The sequence below is a fragment of the Strongylocentrotus purpuratus genome, unplaced genomic scaffold, assembly GCF_000002235.5.
Source record: "Strongylocentrotus purpuratus isolate Spur 01 unplaced genomic scaffold, Spur_5.0 spur5_contig_840, whole genome shotgun sequence".
Taxonomy (NCBI): Eukaryota; Metazoa; Echinodermata; class Echinoidea; order Camarodonta; family Strongylocentrotidae; genus Strongylocentrotus; species Strongylocentrotus purpuratus.
In genome coordinates this window covers 1905895-1924511 of record NW_022145547.1, presented here as the reverse complement: position 1 = coordinate 1924511, position 18617 = coordinate 1905895, and the positions used below count along the sequence as shown (strand labels likewise).

Genomic DNA, 18617 nt, shown 5'->3' with positions numbered 1-18617 from the left:
TCCCTCGCTCACCCAGTCCCTTCGACAATTTTGAGGGTGTTCATTTTGTTCCTACGTATTCTCCATGTAGAAGGTTCTGTTCAGGGACAAGAAATGGTTTAATAAGAGCCAGAAGCTTTCACTTTCCTTTCTTCTACAACCAGTAATTAATTATGTGCTCCAACTCGACATAATCTGGGATTATGCATTTGTAGATATAGGCTTTTTTTTGTTTTTTTGTTAAGTATGTGTGTGTGGGGGGGGGGGGTGGCAGCCGGGGGCAGTCAGTTAAATTACTAAAATCGAATCCATTGGTCAACATTCTACATAGTACTGTATATGGTAACTTCTATTGCTCTAATAATGTCCTGCAATATCTGGATATAATAATTGCAAATGATAGTAAATCTAGCGGTACCGTCACTCATCAGTGTGGTCAGCTCGATCTCTGTCTTCACCTTGCCTTCACCTAGAAACTGAAGGACCCCGGTTCAAAGCAAGTCACTTCTTTCAGACTGTGACGTAAGAGCTTGGACCAAATAAATAAATCATTAAAGTAATTACATCCGATTGATGTATGTCGGTCATGTCGCTAAAACCCCAATTACGCACAGACAAACACAGAAACACAAACAAACAACAACACTTAAGAAAAGGGAGATGACGTATATAATATGTGTTCATAATTTCTTCTAAGTAGACAACATAAAGCCTACAAGAGATTCATCGAGAATGATAACTGTTTATCTTTTCCTTGAAATATTTCAATCATTGACAGAAAGCCATAGTCTTTCTATGTCATGTATATAGGAATTATACAAAGTCACATTACCAAATCGGAACATCAAAAGGAGAATGATTTCCGATATCACGTGGGTCTTTGTTTCCTGTCAATATCCTTTTTTTCTCGAGAAAAAAAATCATGTGAGTACAACATTATCATACTAATCTTCCCATATAGGAGCATTAGAAAGGAACATTTTAAAAATATTGCTGAAACAGTCCTTTTGGGAGACGAGTTGAGGAAGGAAGTATGATGCATGATTCTGTTGGCACCTTCTTCATCTTTCATTTTGTGGCGAGATGGGGGCGGTAAAGAACCACTCCAGTTTTCCGCAATCCTTGTGGGGTCGTCTGCCTGGAAACTTGAAGGTATAAAGATTAGAAGCCTTCATTTCAGGACCAACCTCAACAAATTGAAAGTTCGAGAGTCCTATATGACCCTCGATTGTAAAACATGGAAATCAAATATTAGACAATGAGCTATAAATGGTACTGACCAGTCTCACAAACCCACAAACAAAATAATGTCGGGATATCAAGCGCGGTTGTCTTCAACGGAGAGGGGATCGTCTTCGGTTAACCGCAGTCATCGACGTCGGACTTTCAGCCTCAATATGGTGGCGCCTATATCACCTTGGTCCGGTTTCCACAACAAACAGGAAGATTTATGCCATACCACAGTAAAGACCCCCACCCCAAAGGAAAAAAGCCTCAAATAGAGCACCTAGCAGACTACCAAGAAATATATGTCATAGGTACCATTAGAAAAATCATCGACAATTATTAATTACTATGATTATTCATTCGACATTCATAAATTACAATACAATGACATATGATATAAAGACATGAGATAGCGAGCATTAATTTTTCCCCTCGAAAATCTTAAAATCGCACCCCCCCCCCCACCCCTTGAGCACCAGGGGAGGGGGTCCGTCTAAAAAAAAGGTACCATTAACTTGTTTTTAGAGGCCCGGGCCCCCCGCCCCCCCCCCCCCCCTTGATCCGCCGCTGTTAGTACCCTGATCACTGGATTCAATTCATATGCCTCACATTTTAGTGCACTTTCTCCACTCCCTGGGGAGCTTTTCAGCTAATCGCCTGTGTAATGGTGTGCATATGCTAATCCAACCACAATAACGTTCGCACCCTGAACACCTGGGTGGGGAGGAGCAATATAGATATAAATGCCTTGCTCAGGACTAAAGTGCCGTATCGGGGCTCGAACCCCTGGCCTTTGCATTTCCATTCAAGGGGTAAAAACCACTCAGCCACGATACTTCTGCATTGTTTTGAACTCCCTGGATGGAGAAACGAAAATGATTGAAAGTTATAGAACAAGAAGCCCTCATGACAATAGCTGTATGAATGATGTGCTTATTTCGATATACCTATAATTTTGTCTCTCTCTACTTTATCGTTGCCATTGTACGTTGCCGTGACTTCGTAACGATTCAAACGTGTCTAATAGGTTGGATGGATGTGATATGTTATCGTCTACGAGTATTTATTGTTTAGTCTATCACATTCATGGTTCATGAAAGTCACATACTTCTCTCGATGATGCGGGTCCTACACACGACTGTCGATCATTAAATACAACGGGATGCATGATTAACGACGATAATCTCAAGTTCTGCTGGCCAACTTACATTTCATCTCTATCTTATACTATTCAAAGTTTTGGAAGCTGTATAGAAATGTTCATTTCAACTATCTGGGACAGCCAGAAACTCCAGACAACAATGAAAAAAAAAATGAACAAACCTTCATTTTTTTTCTAAAAAATAGTTCCAATGTATATACCTTTCGGTTTTAGGATCCAATATCAACAGCATCTTGAAAGCGGGTGAAATAAGTACCAGTTAATCAAACTAACAGTAATATCTAAGTTTTCAACAGTAGTAGTAGGAGTATACATGTATAATTTTGCCAGTGCGAGCTCTTAATCTTATATGTATATTTGATATGAGGATATAACCTTGTTATTGTCAGTCAAATTTTGCAAAACCTGAAGAGCGATTTTTTTTTAAATCGACAACATACGACAATTCTCCCGCCACTAGAAGATATTTGCCTATGTGATGGATTCGGATGCATGCTCTGTCCAGAAAAATATGAACGATTCGTATATAACTTTCCATACTGCACGGATAATGTATGATGACGTACATGTAGAAATTTAGGTTCCAAGCAGCGAGCGCCCTTTGCGGCCAACTCGATCAAATCTGGCGGATTACTGCCGATGTTTCGTATTTCAACCCTCATTCAGTGTGTTGAATCTACTAGGGGGTGGACGTGGCAAGTTGGTGCTCACTTACCATACAGGGGAGACGAACACAAATAGGAGTATATTTACTATCTACCGGGTGAGCACACATAGTTACTCTTTGTACTAACAGGTGTATTTTTGCGAGGCACAGGATTGAAAAAAGTGGGATCAATCTTTCGGCGCTATTACGTGGTGAACTTGGACTTTGGATTGCAGTAAATTCATTTGCAACACATTAACAGAAACAACCAGACAGAGTAAACATTATTTTTTAACGTAAGTGAACGATCGAAGTACTAATTAGTAAAACGCCGAAGTGACAGAAACACAATTTATCATTGCATTTTCGTTTTTGCGAAAACTCCTGGGAGACTCAGAAAATTGTAATAATAATGTTACGAAGCTTTTTCATTTTACTTCCTAAGAATTGCTCATTTTATAGTAGTATGTCATGTATCCTCATTATACTTTGTAATGGCTTGAACTTATCCTAACCTGCCTAAGCGCGGATCAAGCTAACCTTCAACGGTTCAGAAGTTTACTCTCTGACTAAACACAATAATTACCTGTAATCATTATTATATTCTGTTTGTTTAGTGTAAGAATAAGAAAGGGTTGACAATGCATCAAAGATCGGAAACTGGTCGACCGCCTGTAACACAATAGTCATTCTGGTGGAGTAGATGATATTATTATGATTTTCCCAAAGCGTAATTTGCCAACGGCTCTACGGGTTCATTTCATTTCCACTGTAATGACATTTATGAGCATTGTATTGTGACCTTTAATCACCATCAATTGAACACACGAGTGATCAAAGACTTGCGAATTGTTCCCTGAAGCTCCCTAGCCTTGCCTTCTCATAGAAGCCATAAAGGCTAAAATATGATATCGATGAATGCATGTCTTCAAATTACCACTCCGATAAATATAACCCGACATACCGAGGAACGGAGCATGTAATTGTCGTTTGTGTTATTTGTAGTAGTTCAGCGATATTTGAAAAACCTCTCACTCCCTCTCTATCTCTATCTCTCTCTTTCTCTACTCAATCTTATCCTCTGTTATACTCCATCCTCTATATTCTTCTATGTTACAGATACAGGGAGGCGTACATAGAAATCAGGACCAAAGTAAGCGGTTGTTTTACCTAGGATAAGACAAGAGAAGACGGCACGAAATTTATTCATTGCGATATGAACTTGTTACAGTGAGTTACTCGAGTGGTGCATACAAGTTCAACAGGTGTATTTGTATCTATTTCCAGTTGATGTGTTTCTTCGTGTATCGCTTGAATCATAATTGCTCTGATCAGAATCATCAGTGAGAGACCTAAGCCAAGCACGCTCAGGATTAAAATGTGGAAATAAGCGAGACAAATTACTCCGGCAACAAATTGGAAAATCGGAACATCAAATTTCCTCCTACATTAGAAAGGAAAGAGGCACACGATAAGGCTAAGGGGATCGAATCATCTCGGTGTGTTTTCGCTTGTGGATCATAGAGCGAAGAGAGTTTGCACAAAATATTACTTTTACCAAGTCGAAGGAGGATCATTCGCGCCGTGTATTTAGAGTATTCAGAAGAAGTATATCAGGAGTGCGATTGTGGGTCAATTTGTTGACCGTTTGTACCTATACCAGGCCTGCCTGCAAGGTGAGAAGATGTACGGCAAAGTCTAGCGAGGGTGAGCTGAGTGGTCTGAGGGTAACCGAGCAAGACAAGTGACCTTACGACCGAGGACTGCCTGCTGTGGCACTCAGTTCCGGGAGCAGTCTACCCAACACACCAACATCCAGGATGGATTTATGAAACAAAAGAAGATATGATAGATTTATAGAATATGATCAAACATCTAGCCCGCTGCCTCTTGCAGTTAACTAACGAAAATTCACATGAATCGAATGTACTCCGATTTACATGTATGGAACGTATACGACCCGCAAAAAATAAGCTACGGAACAATCCCTGCACCACTGCCCATACCCTCTCGCATAGTACATGTGAGCCGAGAGAGACGTGAGCACAAGTAAGAAGAAGAGAGGGGACTGTACCGTTTACGTACAATTCAAACAGGAATATATGCCGATATAATAATACATGTGACTTTACCGATGGTGTGCACATAGACACATCGCAATGGATATAACGGACTTTGCCTTTATACTGGTGTGCCTTCTAGGGATCCTGACTCAATGTCTGGGTGGACGGATAATCCCACCCGCTCATTACCACGGTAAGAAACTATTCATGAAGGAAACTATTGGGTCAACCATGGTCCCCAAGTACTCGGTCCATGGGTAAACTGACTTTTTGATATGTTTTATAACAGTTAGGGTATTATCGATATTATACTCCCCCACTGCAGAGGAGTTGAAATCAACTTTGTTTAGGAGTCATTAATATTTTAGGGGATCAATTATACTACGATCTGTTCCAAACTTAGTGATTGAATTTCTCTTTGGAGAGTGGTTTCCATTCCATTCCAAAAACAAAATATCCCTTATAATACTCCCCAACGAAGATTTCCACTCATGTGCAGGTGATTTACAATTAGGATATGATACCAAACAAGTGTCAAATTCAAAACAAAACGAACGTGGAATCAAACTGATATAATTCCATCGCTATCTCACCCAAAAGTGTTTCAACGCCACCAACATGGACACTAAAATGTTGGAATTAGAGGAGTTTAATACTTTAATTAATTCCATGTAATACTGGTGTTGTTCTATTATTAAGCAGCGGCATTTTTGGTGTTGTCATTTGTAGATACCGAGGTAATGATAATTTTAAACCCTGGCTTTACCGTTCAATGTAAAAACTAAATCACGGCGACATGGGAATTCTTCCTAAGAACGGAACAAAAAATGGTTTCACATTTAACTTGTCTGGATACCTGTATATAGTCTCTTTTTGCTACCCTCCCGAGAAATGTCATCGTGATTTACGTCCTACGATTACATCGTGAACTTTGGTAAGCGTGCCCACTGCCTGACCTCTGTAATAAGAGCACATTTCCAACCACCTTTTCTTGAAGTGTTTATTTTGGTTATAATGCGTCAAAAGTATCTAAAAATATACAAGTCGATACACTGTAACAATGAAATTGACGATCTTGCTTATTTTGTCGCCGAAAGATAACCTTCCAACCTATCTTGAATCTTCCAATATATCAATTGAATTATCTAGTGTTTTGTTTTCTTAAGTTAACAACATTGGTTTCACGTCATGGCTCCATAATGCACAGTAACTGCATAACGTTTTGTAGGATGACAGTTTCAACACCATCATCAGGATGACGGTATATTGATTACGTAACAATTAGACAAACATTTCATGACGGACAATAAATACATCGTCATTTGTTTGGGGCGAGGTAAAAAGAAGCTAACTGAACTCCCTGCATTCAGTTTAGAACAAATTGAGCATGTTCTCACGTTGTCAAAGTTCGATGAGGTAATGTTAATAACAGTTACACCATTGCTTAAAGATAAAGTTGAGTTCTGGTCATGCGATTGCAATGTGAAAGACACAGTGTGAAATCGATCAGATGAAGTTGATTATATAAGTATTGGTATATGTACTGCAAGGTTATGGGTTCATCAAAATGATTAGAAATTTGGCCTAGTCTAGGTAAAGTAACAAGCACTATACACATACAGATGTATATCGGGCTACACAATCATGTGGCATAAAAATCGGGCTTCATTTGTATGCTATTATTTGTCATATTTAGAACATGAAAGCATTATGAAGAGCCATGCTTTTCAGGGAACATTTCTTTCTCTGATGTTCCTCCATACTTGCATAATAACAATGATAACGCTCACAAATTATTTTCACCTCCCCCCATAACTCAACCTTCTCTTTAACTCAATAAGATATCTGTAAATTTCAACTGAATTGTAAACCCGTCTGTAGCGCCGTATATATATACTCATGATTATCACCGTCTACTGCACTCAACCTTTTCACCTCTCATCTCTATTCATAGGCCTCTCTTTTTACCCTCTTTCTTCCTTCCTTAGTCATAGGGCTTGCACATTATCAATAGCCTGCATCACTCATCTATACTCTGAGGCGTTTATTTCTGTTTTGAAAAAGGGTAAAGGGATAAAGGAGACAAGGGGTGGATGGGAAAGAGGGGGGGGGGAGGGGTGTTTGTATAACAGAACGTGCTTTCAAGTATCCTCATCCCTTCTAAACGACGATCATAAAACCAAAACTTCTAAGGTTTTCGCCTCTTTTTAATCGGGTGTAAAATAATGATGAAGGGGGTCAGGTAAAGAGGTTTCCTGGTGCGTAAAAAGGTAAATTGCCCTGTCAAGCCTTTCTTTGAAAGGTACCACAGATAATGTACAGGCAGAAATATAGAGGAATACAGAAGAGATTCTGTTCTTTAAACTCAATTACTCGGGAGGTGGGCTTTCGTTTGCTGGACATCTGCAAGCTTTTGTGTGACAAAATTTGGTCATAAGAAGCTTGCAGAGCCTAGGCAAGCGAAAGTATACTCATGATCATCCAATGCAGTCGAGCCCTAATGCTGACAGTAAGAAGTGTTTATTCGACTGATATAGTAGTGAAAAGGTCTTTCCCCCTTCCTCTTTTGAGCTGAATTTCCTCATTCCTGTGGAAATGCGGGGTTCGTCTATGATCCGACATTAATAATACAGGAAGTTTTTCAATATTTGATAATAAATTTATGAATTTTAAATTCATCAACAAATATTTGGGAACCTAACAAATTTATATTTCGACCTATTCATTTATTGTTTCGTACACGCAAGGAGTACAGACATTTGTTACTAGACAAGAATTGAGAGCCCCTACCAAGGGCCACGCCCACCCTATGCACCGTTTACTACCATCACCATGCCTGTATATTGTCTGGTCCGTCTATACATTCTCATAATGCTTGGATCGCTCGGGGGAATATAATATTATAATAACATTGCGGTCATACTCTTACTGACCTGGAAATACTTTGGAAAGGGATTTAGGGTCGAGTGTTGGACAACAACGTAAACGAAGACGACCTTAGGTTGCTCCTTGGTTGCATAGATGACACTCATGCCGTGAGGATTCGAAATCTGATATCCAAGCATCGATAATGATGGGATGTTTATACAAATATGTATGTAATTGTATTATCAATCTGTTTATTTGGGGAGTGGGACCAATGGCAGAGGGACAGGAGTATACTTGGGCAAGACAGGGCTGATAAATATTACTGTTCACTGCAAGGAGGATTGGCAAGGTTGTATCTACGGGCGCTTGTCCGAGAACGATACGCAGAGAAAAGAAGAAATGAAAAGGGGAGACGAAAAACGAGAGAGGATGGGAGGAAGGTGATAGGATCCCCTCCCGCAAACTATCTCTTTTCACTTTCTTTCTTCTTCTTTTGCATTTCATTCACCGCAGAAAACCAATTTCCTTACCCCCCCCCCCCCCCCCCCCCCCCACCCACCCCCTCATTGATGTCACTTTCACCTTACTCACCTACGCTACTCCGTTGGCACATGGTACGATAGCATCCGTTGCTACGGGAGCACAGGTGCTGCACGCAATGAACATGAACAAGACAAAATCGAGCGGTATCTTGCTCTTGCAAAATTGCAGCCATGTGAAAAAATTGATCTTGCACCAGTTGCTTACCTTTAAATCAGATAATATTCATCGGAGACCGCTATGAATATCAAAGCGATTTTCTGTCATTGTACTCAACCCTGTCTCCGTGAAATTTCTTGTCAATAGAGAGCATTGTTGTCACACGCATTGTGAAAAGCCGACTGAAGTCTGTTATCCCCCAAACACCTTCATAGCCGATACCGATACCCGACAAATCATAGCAAATGTCTGGCTACAACAATGCTCACACAAAACATATCCATGGAATAAGGTTACATGAGAGGACAAGTTACCGCTTTAAAAAAAGACCCGTTCCCTCTGATTTAGAAGCAATTTAAAGCTTAAATGTGCATTGTAAAGCTTCGATGTGTATTGTAGACGCCGTCAAAACGACTGCGATGTTTCCTTGCATAAATTGATTTGTGAATACAATGTAATATAAAAGTGAATACATATTGAACATTGGGAACATTGTTACTGCCCTCTCCATAACCTTTTCGTTGTTTAACCTCTCACCATACATAGCCTGCCACCTTACTCTAATACTCTTATTTTCTCTAAGTTTAATGAAATCGATGTTCATGCTCGCAAGTTGTAGCAAAATTTGCACGGCTTGCAATTATTGATTTCATATTTCTTAAAACCTAATTTACTGTAGTAAACTGTTACTCAAGATTTTTAGGGCCATCGGTGTTTTCAATTGAATAACATTGGTACATTGTATGGAATCCCCATCCACGAATGTAATTATGTTCACGATTACGAGAAGAGTATAAGTATGTATAACTTTTAATAATGAAGTACAGTAATGTCTTTCCAAAAGAAACAAAGTAATGAATCTCAAGTGTAAATGCAAATCAACATGTCTTAGATTTGAAGTGTATTATACAGTGATATGATATTTAGTATTTCTAACCAATTTTTTTTATTAGAATTGCTAATATGAACAGGGCCCGCAAAGGCACAAACTATGTATCATTTATGTATTTATAATGATTGTATGCGTGTGTCTTTTAACCTAATTTTCTCTTTTTTCCTCTCTTATTTTCGTTTTCTCCCACTTTTATGAAATCGACGGATGTGGATCGCACGAATATGATGCCTGACCTCGACCTACCAAATTGATTTTGATCCATTTATGATGCGGATATGGAAAATGGTCATCGTGCTCGTCATGCTTGTGCGAATCAATGGATGCTGACTTCAATGTCGTCGTCCTGGACGATGTCACCGCGTTACGATATTGATTTCGACCTCGGGCTCTGCTGGTTGGTTGAATAATTTGCCGTGAATCTTTTCTGGATGTATTATTATATGGGATTAACGTCAAATAATAACAGACGAACTACAAAGACGTGTGGGCGATCACGAAATCATCATCCCAACACTTGTTGATCACAGGGGTGACTTCTTATCTTTCGATGTCATAAACAGCAGGAAAAGGACTCGAAGGCATGCTCCTAGCGAGAATGATGTCGAGCAAGAACACTCCTCGCCGTCATCGTCAGGCGTGGTCGGTGAAGATGGTCGACCACATCGCTATGTTCCGCACCATGGTCGAATGAACTACAAACTCTCTGCATACGGGAATGAATTTCATTTGAACCTTACGCTAAACCATAGACTCACTTCCAAAGCATTCGTTGTCGAATATTTGAACTCGACGGGGGTTGAGAGACGGCATCGAAACGTCGACGTGTGTCATTATCATGGCCATATCGTGGGTCATAGGAAATCAAGTGTAGCTATCAGTAATTGCCGTGGATTAGTAAGTATTGACTATTTTATATATAAGGAAGCATACAAGTGCCGGCGAGATGACGAGATAATTTATGACAAGAATAAGAGAAGACGAGTTGTTGAAACTCGCCAACTTCGACTTATTTAGGACGAGAAGACGAGAAGATGAGATGACTTCTCGTCCTAAATTATCTTGTCATCTCGTCGATATATTTATTTATACCTCAATCACACCGCTAAACTTACTCCACACCGACTCATCTCACTGAGCGTCGTATGCTTGCCAGGGTTTGTAACAGGTCGTAAAAGGTTGCAAGAAAGTTCGCCAACAGTGTTAATTGTCGCAAACGGTTTTCTTGTCGCTTTACCGCATACAGTTGCAAGCCTTTGCAAACGATTGTAAGACTGTGTCGCTGAAGTTCTTTTAGATTCGCTAATGCTAGACCACGTGACCATATGGTTCCTATATAAAAACCGATTGAGTACAACCAGGAGTTAGACGAGAAGACGAGAAGATGAGATGACTTCTCGTCCTAAATTATCTTGTCATCTCGTCGATATATTTATTTATACCTCAATCACACCGCTAAACTTACTCCACACCGACTCATCTCACTGAGCGTCGTATGCTTGCCAGGGTTTGTAACAGGTCGTAAAAGGTTGCAAGAAAGTTCGCCAACAGTGTTAATTGTCGCAAACGGTTTTCTTGTCGCTTTACCGCATACAGTTGCAAGCCTTTGCAAACGATTGTAAGACGGTGTCGCTGAAGTTCTTTTAGATTCGCTAATGCTAGACCACGTGACCATATGGTTCCTATATAAAAACCGATTGAGTACAACCAGGAGTTAGTAAAACATTCACAAATAGTGGTAAAGGATTGGCAAATAGTTGCTAGTTTTGAGAAAAGAAACTGTCGCAAACACTCGCTCAAATGTTACTAATTGTTGCTAAACATCGCTAAAAGTCGCGAAATGTCGCAGAGGCAAACCCTGATTTTCGCCAACATTCGTCAGAGAAGTTGGCGAATCCACAATTCGCAACGTTCATAAGCATTCGCCGCTCATTGAGATCCTTGCCATGAGGGGGTAATGCAATGTTGTGACGTCAGTCAGGTGAGGGTCTCGTCTGTGTGACTGGGGTATCACAATGGAAATATTGAGATATGAAGTAAGAATATTGGCGTAGCCAGGGTTATGTATCAGGGAGGGTAGGTCAGGGGGGGGGGGGGTAGCAAACATCATGATATTAAGTGTGTACAATTATTTACCTGATAATCAAACATTTTGATTTTTGTATGTAGACCGCCTACCCGTTTCTTGTTATTATATATTTTTTTTAATTATATATATAGTACCGGAGGGTGGGGCCCATCAACGTTGGCACTCCTTTGGCTGACATTACCTTTATGACAAGAGGAAACAAATAATCCTTGATTGCGAACGAATTTGTGTCTGACTCTTCAAGTTTGTACCTAAAAATCGAGACGATCAGCCAGAAGCAAAAGCGTACATTATTTTGAGGGGGAAAGGTAGAGGCATACAGAGTTCCATATGGGGACCGTGTGTCGGCTTATGAGTTTCAAGCCGGTCAGAGACCTCGAGCTGTAAATACGCTCGAATAAACAAAACTGGTCTTTCTCAAATATGAACAGTCCGATATACTGTGTGCTACGCGTCAACATGATACATTCCAACAGCAATTCAGGCAGACCCCAATCATTCAGTCCGCTTTGATTTAAATCCACCGGTAAATCACAAAAATATTTTCATTTCATTTTCATTCATTCTCGAGATAAAGTGGCTGAGTTAGAGCCACGAAGCTTATGAAATGCACCGAAACTGCCGAAAAGAAAGTGATTAAGGAGACGTACAGCCTTCAGTTCAGGTTGTGACAGAATTTAATTCCATGTTTCACAGCTCACACACAGATACTGCATACCGCAATCAATCACAATATTCGGTTATTCAGTGAACAAAAGTGAAACCTTGGCTATGGCAGCCAAAATACCAAACCAAAAGGAAATGTGTTAGTTTGAAGAAATAATCAGGGTCTTTACACGTCTCTACATAGACGTAGGTCTCAGCCACCTGAAATGGGGGGGGGGGGGAAGGATTACTATGAGGACACAATATTTAATGTGCGAATGCCCTAACAAGATCTGAAAAGCCATTATTCGGATGAGGGTGTGAGAGGCGTGATAGTTCAATGGTAGAGCAGTGGTCTCATAACCCGGATGTCCCGGTTCGAAACCAAGTCGATGCGCTAGTGCCCTTTCGTAAGGCATTAATATGCATTACCAAGTCTCTTAGAGAGGAGTTAAAGCCGTAGGTCCCCTGGTTGGTTACTTACAAACATACACATATTTGTTAGTAGTCAGATAAAAAAAAAATGCCCCCATCGGGCTTCGCTTTAAAAAAAACCCCTCTCTTTCTCCTGTGAGGGGAACAACTTTCTTGGCTGCTTGAACCATACCCTAAAACCAGGTCATATTGAGAATCGAGATTCAACGGTTTGTGAAGGTACACTTGAGAAAATACTTACATTCTACAGTTAACTGAATGGCCACGTAAACATGCTTTATTTGCCAAAGACTTGAGTAAAATTCACTTCTATTGAAACGAAATTTAAAGAAGAATGTGGTTATGTGATATGTCCCCTTCTCGTGATTCGTGAATATAATTATGTATTCTTTGTCATACATCTATCATACCAAATCGCTTTCCGCTCAGGACTGCTATCATGCTATCGCCATTATGATTTAGTAGGATTGGAAGGCTTGTGCGTGTATTGATAATTTTTTTATCCCTGTGTAGACTAAAATAAGTAGAATAACACATCGCATAATAGTCTCGTAGTTTTGCTATACAATTATGTCAGTACATCAGAGAAACAATCGACAACACGAAACTTTTTTGGAATCCCGTTTTAACCATAGTAAACATGGTTTCCATCACCTGACAGCATAGACAACACAATAACAGCAACGCAAAGATAATGCCTAACAGGACGATAACAACCGTAATTTACTGACATTTATTCTCATCATGGGATTACTATGAGGACACATTTGAAGTTTATGATTTCCTAATAATATTTTCCAATCGAATGGCAGTAATAATTATGTGCCGAAGAGGAAATTGAATGAAACAGAGGAGGGTAAGACGGAAAATACACGGGGTGGTCATGAAGACGTAGCTTCAGTTCATCGGAGTAGCCGTCCTTTTCCATGTTAGGGGCACCGACTTTTTTATTGAAGAGGAATAAAGGCTCGATATATGCTGTTAGATTGTTGTAAAATGAACCGTTTGTTAACCCAAGGGATGGGGTGGTAACCTCCGACCCCCCCCCCCCCCTCCTCCTTGCTTACGTCAGCAAGTATGAGGACTCTATCGTGAACTAGATAAATACAATGGATTAACAAAATCTCTGTATGGGCTTACATTCTTCCTAATAGTATATGGCAAAGAAAATACATCATTCTCGATATGGCAATATTCTTGTTACAACTGTATCTTAAAGGCCGTATGTACTAGTTTGGCTTGAAGGAATTAGATCACCCAGGAAGGTCACTGACAGGTGGCTATCTCATCAATTCAGCTCTCACTTAACGTTTTAAAAAAGAGGATCATGGGGGACCAATGGTCACCGATTAGGCATTGTTTTCTATATAGAGGGAGCAAGTAGCTACACGTATAGTACAGTGGGCCTTTGATATACGATTTACAGTCACAAAGCAAAACACCATTTTGAAAGTAGATTCTGGATTGGTCTGTGGAGAGGTGAAAGCTCGTACCTGTACCTCTCTATAACCCCAGTCCCAGCCATCACATACCTTCAAACAGAGGAAGGTGATTGGTTTGAAAGTGATATGCAATCAGGATGTCATACGTGAACATTGACAGAAAATAGATTTATTACCATCATCCCACGGGATGATTTTAATTGGCTGTCTGCCGTCACGTGCCTCCAATAAGTTTTGGACAATTCAATTTCCAGGGGTGGAAACTTAAACCTTACAATTTCCCCTTCACGTCGGGGTATGTTGATTGCCTTTTGCTTGACTCTGTTCCAATGAGCGTAATAAATCATAGTGATTTTATATTTCCATTACGCGAGAAGAAAAAAAGGAGAAGTTTAATGAACGGACGGTTTAATGGCGGCTGATACAGAGTAAATATCGTTTGCATCTTGACATTCACGTTATAAATATAGGTTTCAAATTAGCGGAACGGTGGAGCGACAATTGAAGATCAAAGTACACATATTCAAATTTAGATTAATTGTTTGAACATTGTTCACTGTTCTTATTATATTTAGTGAGCGTGTTTTGTGCAGTAGGCCTGATGCTTTGGGGTGAGACGAAGGCGATGAATTACAAATCATTTTCTTGAAGTACAGTTTATCGAACTTGACGTTGAGAATGATATTGAAATCCAAACCGGAGACTAAACTCAAGGTATGGCAACAAAATTGTCAAGAATATCTGTCATTGCGTAGGAATCACTTCACTGAACTTACGTCGGGAAAATGTCGAGCGGGGCTGAAACTTGAGGCAAGGTTTGTGCTTAATGCTTTGATCATGTGATAAACATCATGACAGACTGGTAACTGAGAAAGACATGCGATTCCTTACCTGCCTGCCTGCAGGAGGGTATCTGGCATATAATCAAACTCAACTGATTGGACTAAATGACGCAAACGGGACTTGAATTATCTCTATTTCCGAACCTCAGGTCCCACGTTTCCATGAAAGACAATACTGTAGGTCTTAATACTTAAAGGATATCCAATATTTGGGGAAAGGGAATTGGTCAAATTATTAGAAAATCAATCTTCGAAAAATAAAAGAGGAGGACATATTTTAATGCAAATTGCAAAATGTATAGAATATCACAGTTTATAACACACGAAGTCGATATAACCAACATACACGTCAACAAAAATAAAAGGCTAATATTATTATAAGCAAACGCAATAATAACAAAAACAAAACAAGAACAACACAATAGATGCCGTTGTCGCCTTTGTCGTCTAGCAAGATATTGTTCAGATAAGAGGTTAAGAAAATGATGAATATCTCCAATTAATTCCGGGAGAAATCTTTTGTTGTGCACTCGACAGTGACTCCATAAATCAGACACCTGAAGTCATCACAATAAAATCACCATTTCATACATCGTCATCCGTTACATCCTCTATTGTGACGTCATGATTTTTTCGTAGAATATGAAGAGAGACCGCCCTTCCATTGTGGGTTGATGAAATAATTGAAAAGAGCCACACAGGCCCCTCCTACTTTGCTGAAGAAGATAGAAATAGCGCTCCTTATATATCATATACAAATAATAATGATGTCAATAAAAGGTTTACCCAAGTCCCAAGTGAAGGCCGAAAACATCATTAAAACAAAGAAATTGTGGAAGTTTGAGAAAAATTCAGACACAGAATATTTATTCATTTGTTTCTGATTCGAGGCCCGGCCCCCCACTCAGTGTTATTTAGAGTACGCATATGCTCGTACCCTCTTTTTGAAAGCACCCCCTATCTGAGGACTGCCAACATTTCCGAACCCCCCTTTCGCGGGCTTTTCGCGGGCTTTTCGCGGGCTTTTCGCGGGCTTTTCGCGGGCTTTTCCTGCCTTGGAGCATAGACGTAATAGCTTGGAGACCCCCCTAAATCAGGAAAAATGCTCAATGTACCCCCCTAAATTCGGAATAATTTCTCAGGAGTCCACAGAGATGAGAGGAAAAAAAAGAAAAACACTCCTTTTTAAAGAAATTTCCGGGTGAAAAGTCAAATACACCCCTTTTTTTTAATTCTCTGGCCGGACTTTGTCGCACGAAAATTACCCCTTTACCGGACATTTTGGCAACACGCATGCGGTCATTCCGACCTCTGAGTAGGGGGGCCGGGATTCGAGGCCACTTATATTATGGATGTGGAAAAGGGGAAACAAACTGTTAGCAGACATTTTACCGTTAAAAATATAGGCCTAATTGAACATTTTTTGGGCGTGAGGAAGTGTCACCGCTATGAGCTATGATTACAGGGAATGATTACAAGACTGCGATACACACAACCCATGTACGAAGTGTAAAAATAACCCTTTAGCAGTACAGCTTTTCTTATTGGTCTATAGTTTTTCACCATGCCAACAGAGAACTGAAAACCCCACGCTGATTGGCTCACATTTTAACCTGTTGCATAGTCGCGATCGTATCGCAAAACTGGTATTGCTACCTGCACTGACAGATGTCGGTGGATGGGACTTGTTGACAAATCTGTCCATTCTCAGTTCTTGCGACCAAACTTGCGACTATCTACTGTAGATGTAAACCTACTTCACATTTTAGATAAGGGATATCAGGTAATCCTCTCCCGTAATCGTGTTAGAATGGTCTTATAAAATTACTGCATACAACTTGCGATGTAGCCATGACTGACTGAGTGGAGACCGAAGGCGAAGCTTGAGGCTGCACTTGTTATGTTCAGTCCCATGTGTTGTTTTTTGTGTAGAATTCAATGGGGCTGTAATGCGTAGTTTGCGTTCTCATGTTATGGTACAGAGCTGGGTGATCGTTGTTAGAGTTTAGGCCTAGAAATCTACTCCTTTAGCGATACAAAGATTTTGTTTCCCCGTTATTTACCTTACTAAACAAGTTCGCATAGCCATTTGGGATTAAGCTGTACAAGTTAGAAGCCTTATGGTGAAATAAAAAGAAGATAAAAGAAACTGATTTAACTTTTCAATTTAACTGACGTTTTTTTTTTGCAGTCTAAGCCTTGGAAGTTGAGGAGTTTTTTAAATACGGTATATCCCCGAGCAAAATAGAACAATTTTTTTGTATGTAAGTCTAAGTAAGATTAGGTATTAAAGTTATTGCAGCTACATGTAGTAACATTACTGAATGATTTGATTGCATTTTCTCATTCATTTAATTGTTTATTATTTTCATTTTTTTCCTTCCGTTTATAGCATGGATATATCAGATCACATGATGGAGAGGAGTATATGTTGGAACCTGTGGACCATTATAAAAAGTTTGTGCGGGAGGGACATCCTCATATTATTTACAAGCGTTCATCACCCCCTCACCAAGAGGAACCTGAAGAAGAAAAGGTGGCATGCTCAGTTAAAAGTAAGTCTTCATCTCTTTTTTGTTTCTTTAGTATAATGAAGATGAACTTGATATATTGCATTTGTTCATAGTGAGACAAGGACAGCAGTTCACTGAGATGATTTCATTTAATGTTCAGTTCGGTTTTAAAAGAGTCAGAAAGAGAGAGAGAGAAAGAGAGAGTTGAAAGACATACAGGGGCACAGAAATACTGATTGCAGAAAACTAGTTACAAGAAAGAAAGAGAGAGAGAGAGAGAGAGAGAGAGAGAGAGAGAGAAGGGGAGGGGGGGGGGGAGATGATATCGCCATAGTCCATGGAGAGAACACATGTATCAAACTTTCCTTATCTGATAAACTCATTCCCATCATCTATATGTGTCATCCATTTAAAAAGCAATTTCACCAGTTTCTGAATTCATGTTTTGCCATGCATGTGTAGATACTTCCTCAGAACATCTATGACAAAATGTAGTTCTGTATTTCCGTTCCTCATTTGATGGCAGTTACTATGAATCACTCCCTTCCCACACGCTGCTGCCGCTCACATGAGGTTTCAGTTTTCCTAATAATCAGAACCACGAGACTGAGGCACATGGCCAGGAGTATGTTTTAGATATTAAGACTGTCATGTTTACAGGATATACAGTGTGAACATGTTGTCTCGTCAGCAGAATACTTATCCACTGTGGACCACTTGGGCTTAGCCTAACCTCCTTCCACTAGGGACTTTGCACTGTGATGTTACCGTTGATGTTCAGTCTGTGGGCAGAAATATATTGTCTGTATTGAGGCTACAAATTTACATTGGACATGCTTTATTTGAACAACATTGGGGCAGTTACAACTAGAATTTGAAGTATGACTAAAATAATATGTTTTCAATTCACATGAATAGTCCATTTAGGAAAATGATACAGATTTTAATGCAATATGTCATCACATTTTATTTTACATTTTAGGGGAATGATGGTTCTATTCCAAAGTCTTTTGATGCTAAATGAGATTTCGTTATGATTTGAAAATTTATAACAACATTAATTTCACTTTTATAAACATATGTGTATACTCAAAGGCACAATCTCCTATTCTGAG

At 39.7% G+C, this 18617-nt stretch overlaps 1 protein-coding gene across 2 annotated transcripts; it reads left to right on the top strand.

Annotated features, from left to right (window-relative positions):
- The first annotated feature begins 3085 nt into the window (after window positions 1-3085).
- On the top strand, window positions 3086-17695 carry LOC115925224 (A disintegrin and metalloproteinase with thrombospondin motifs 6-like). 2 transcript variants are annotated; one of them, XM_030988834.1, is made up of 4 exons: window positions 3086-3131; window positions 4134-5270; window positions 10006-10433; window positions 17382-17695. In XM_030988834.1, exons 2-4 carry the CDS (start codon window positions 5174-5176, stop codon window positions 17613-17615), a joined length of 759 nt encoding a protein of 252 aa, XP_030844694.1. In that variant the 5' UTR covers window positions 3086-3131; window positions 4134-5173; the 3' UTR covers window positions 17616-17695. The 2 variants fall into 2 exon arrangements, with proteins under 2 accessions (XP_030844694.1, XP_030844688.1); XM_030988828.1 differs by having other exon boundaries at window positions 3093-3310.
- Window positions 17696-18617: the final 922 nt, after the last annotated feature.

Coding starts and splice junctions, on each gene's coding strand:
- LOC115925224 (XM_030988834.1), top strand. CDS start 5,174: ATGGATATAACGGACTTTGCCTTTATACTGGTGTGCCTTCTAGGGATC. Junction 5,271..10,005: donor CCCACCCGCTCATTACCACG/GTAAGAAACTAT, acceptor AAATAATAACAG/ACGAACTACAAAGACGTGTG. Junction 10,434..17,381: donor TCAGTAATTGCCGTGGATTA/GTAAGTATTGAC, acceptor TTCCGTTTATAG/CATGGATATATCAGATCACA.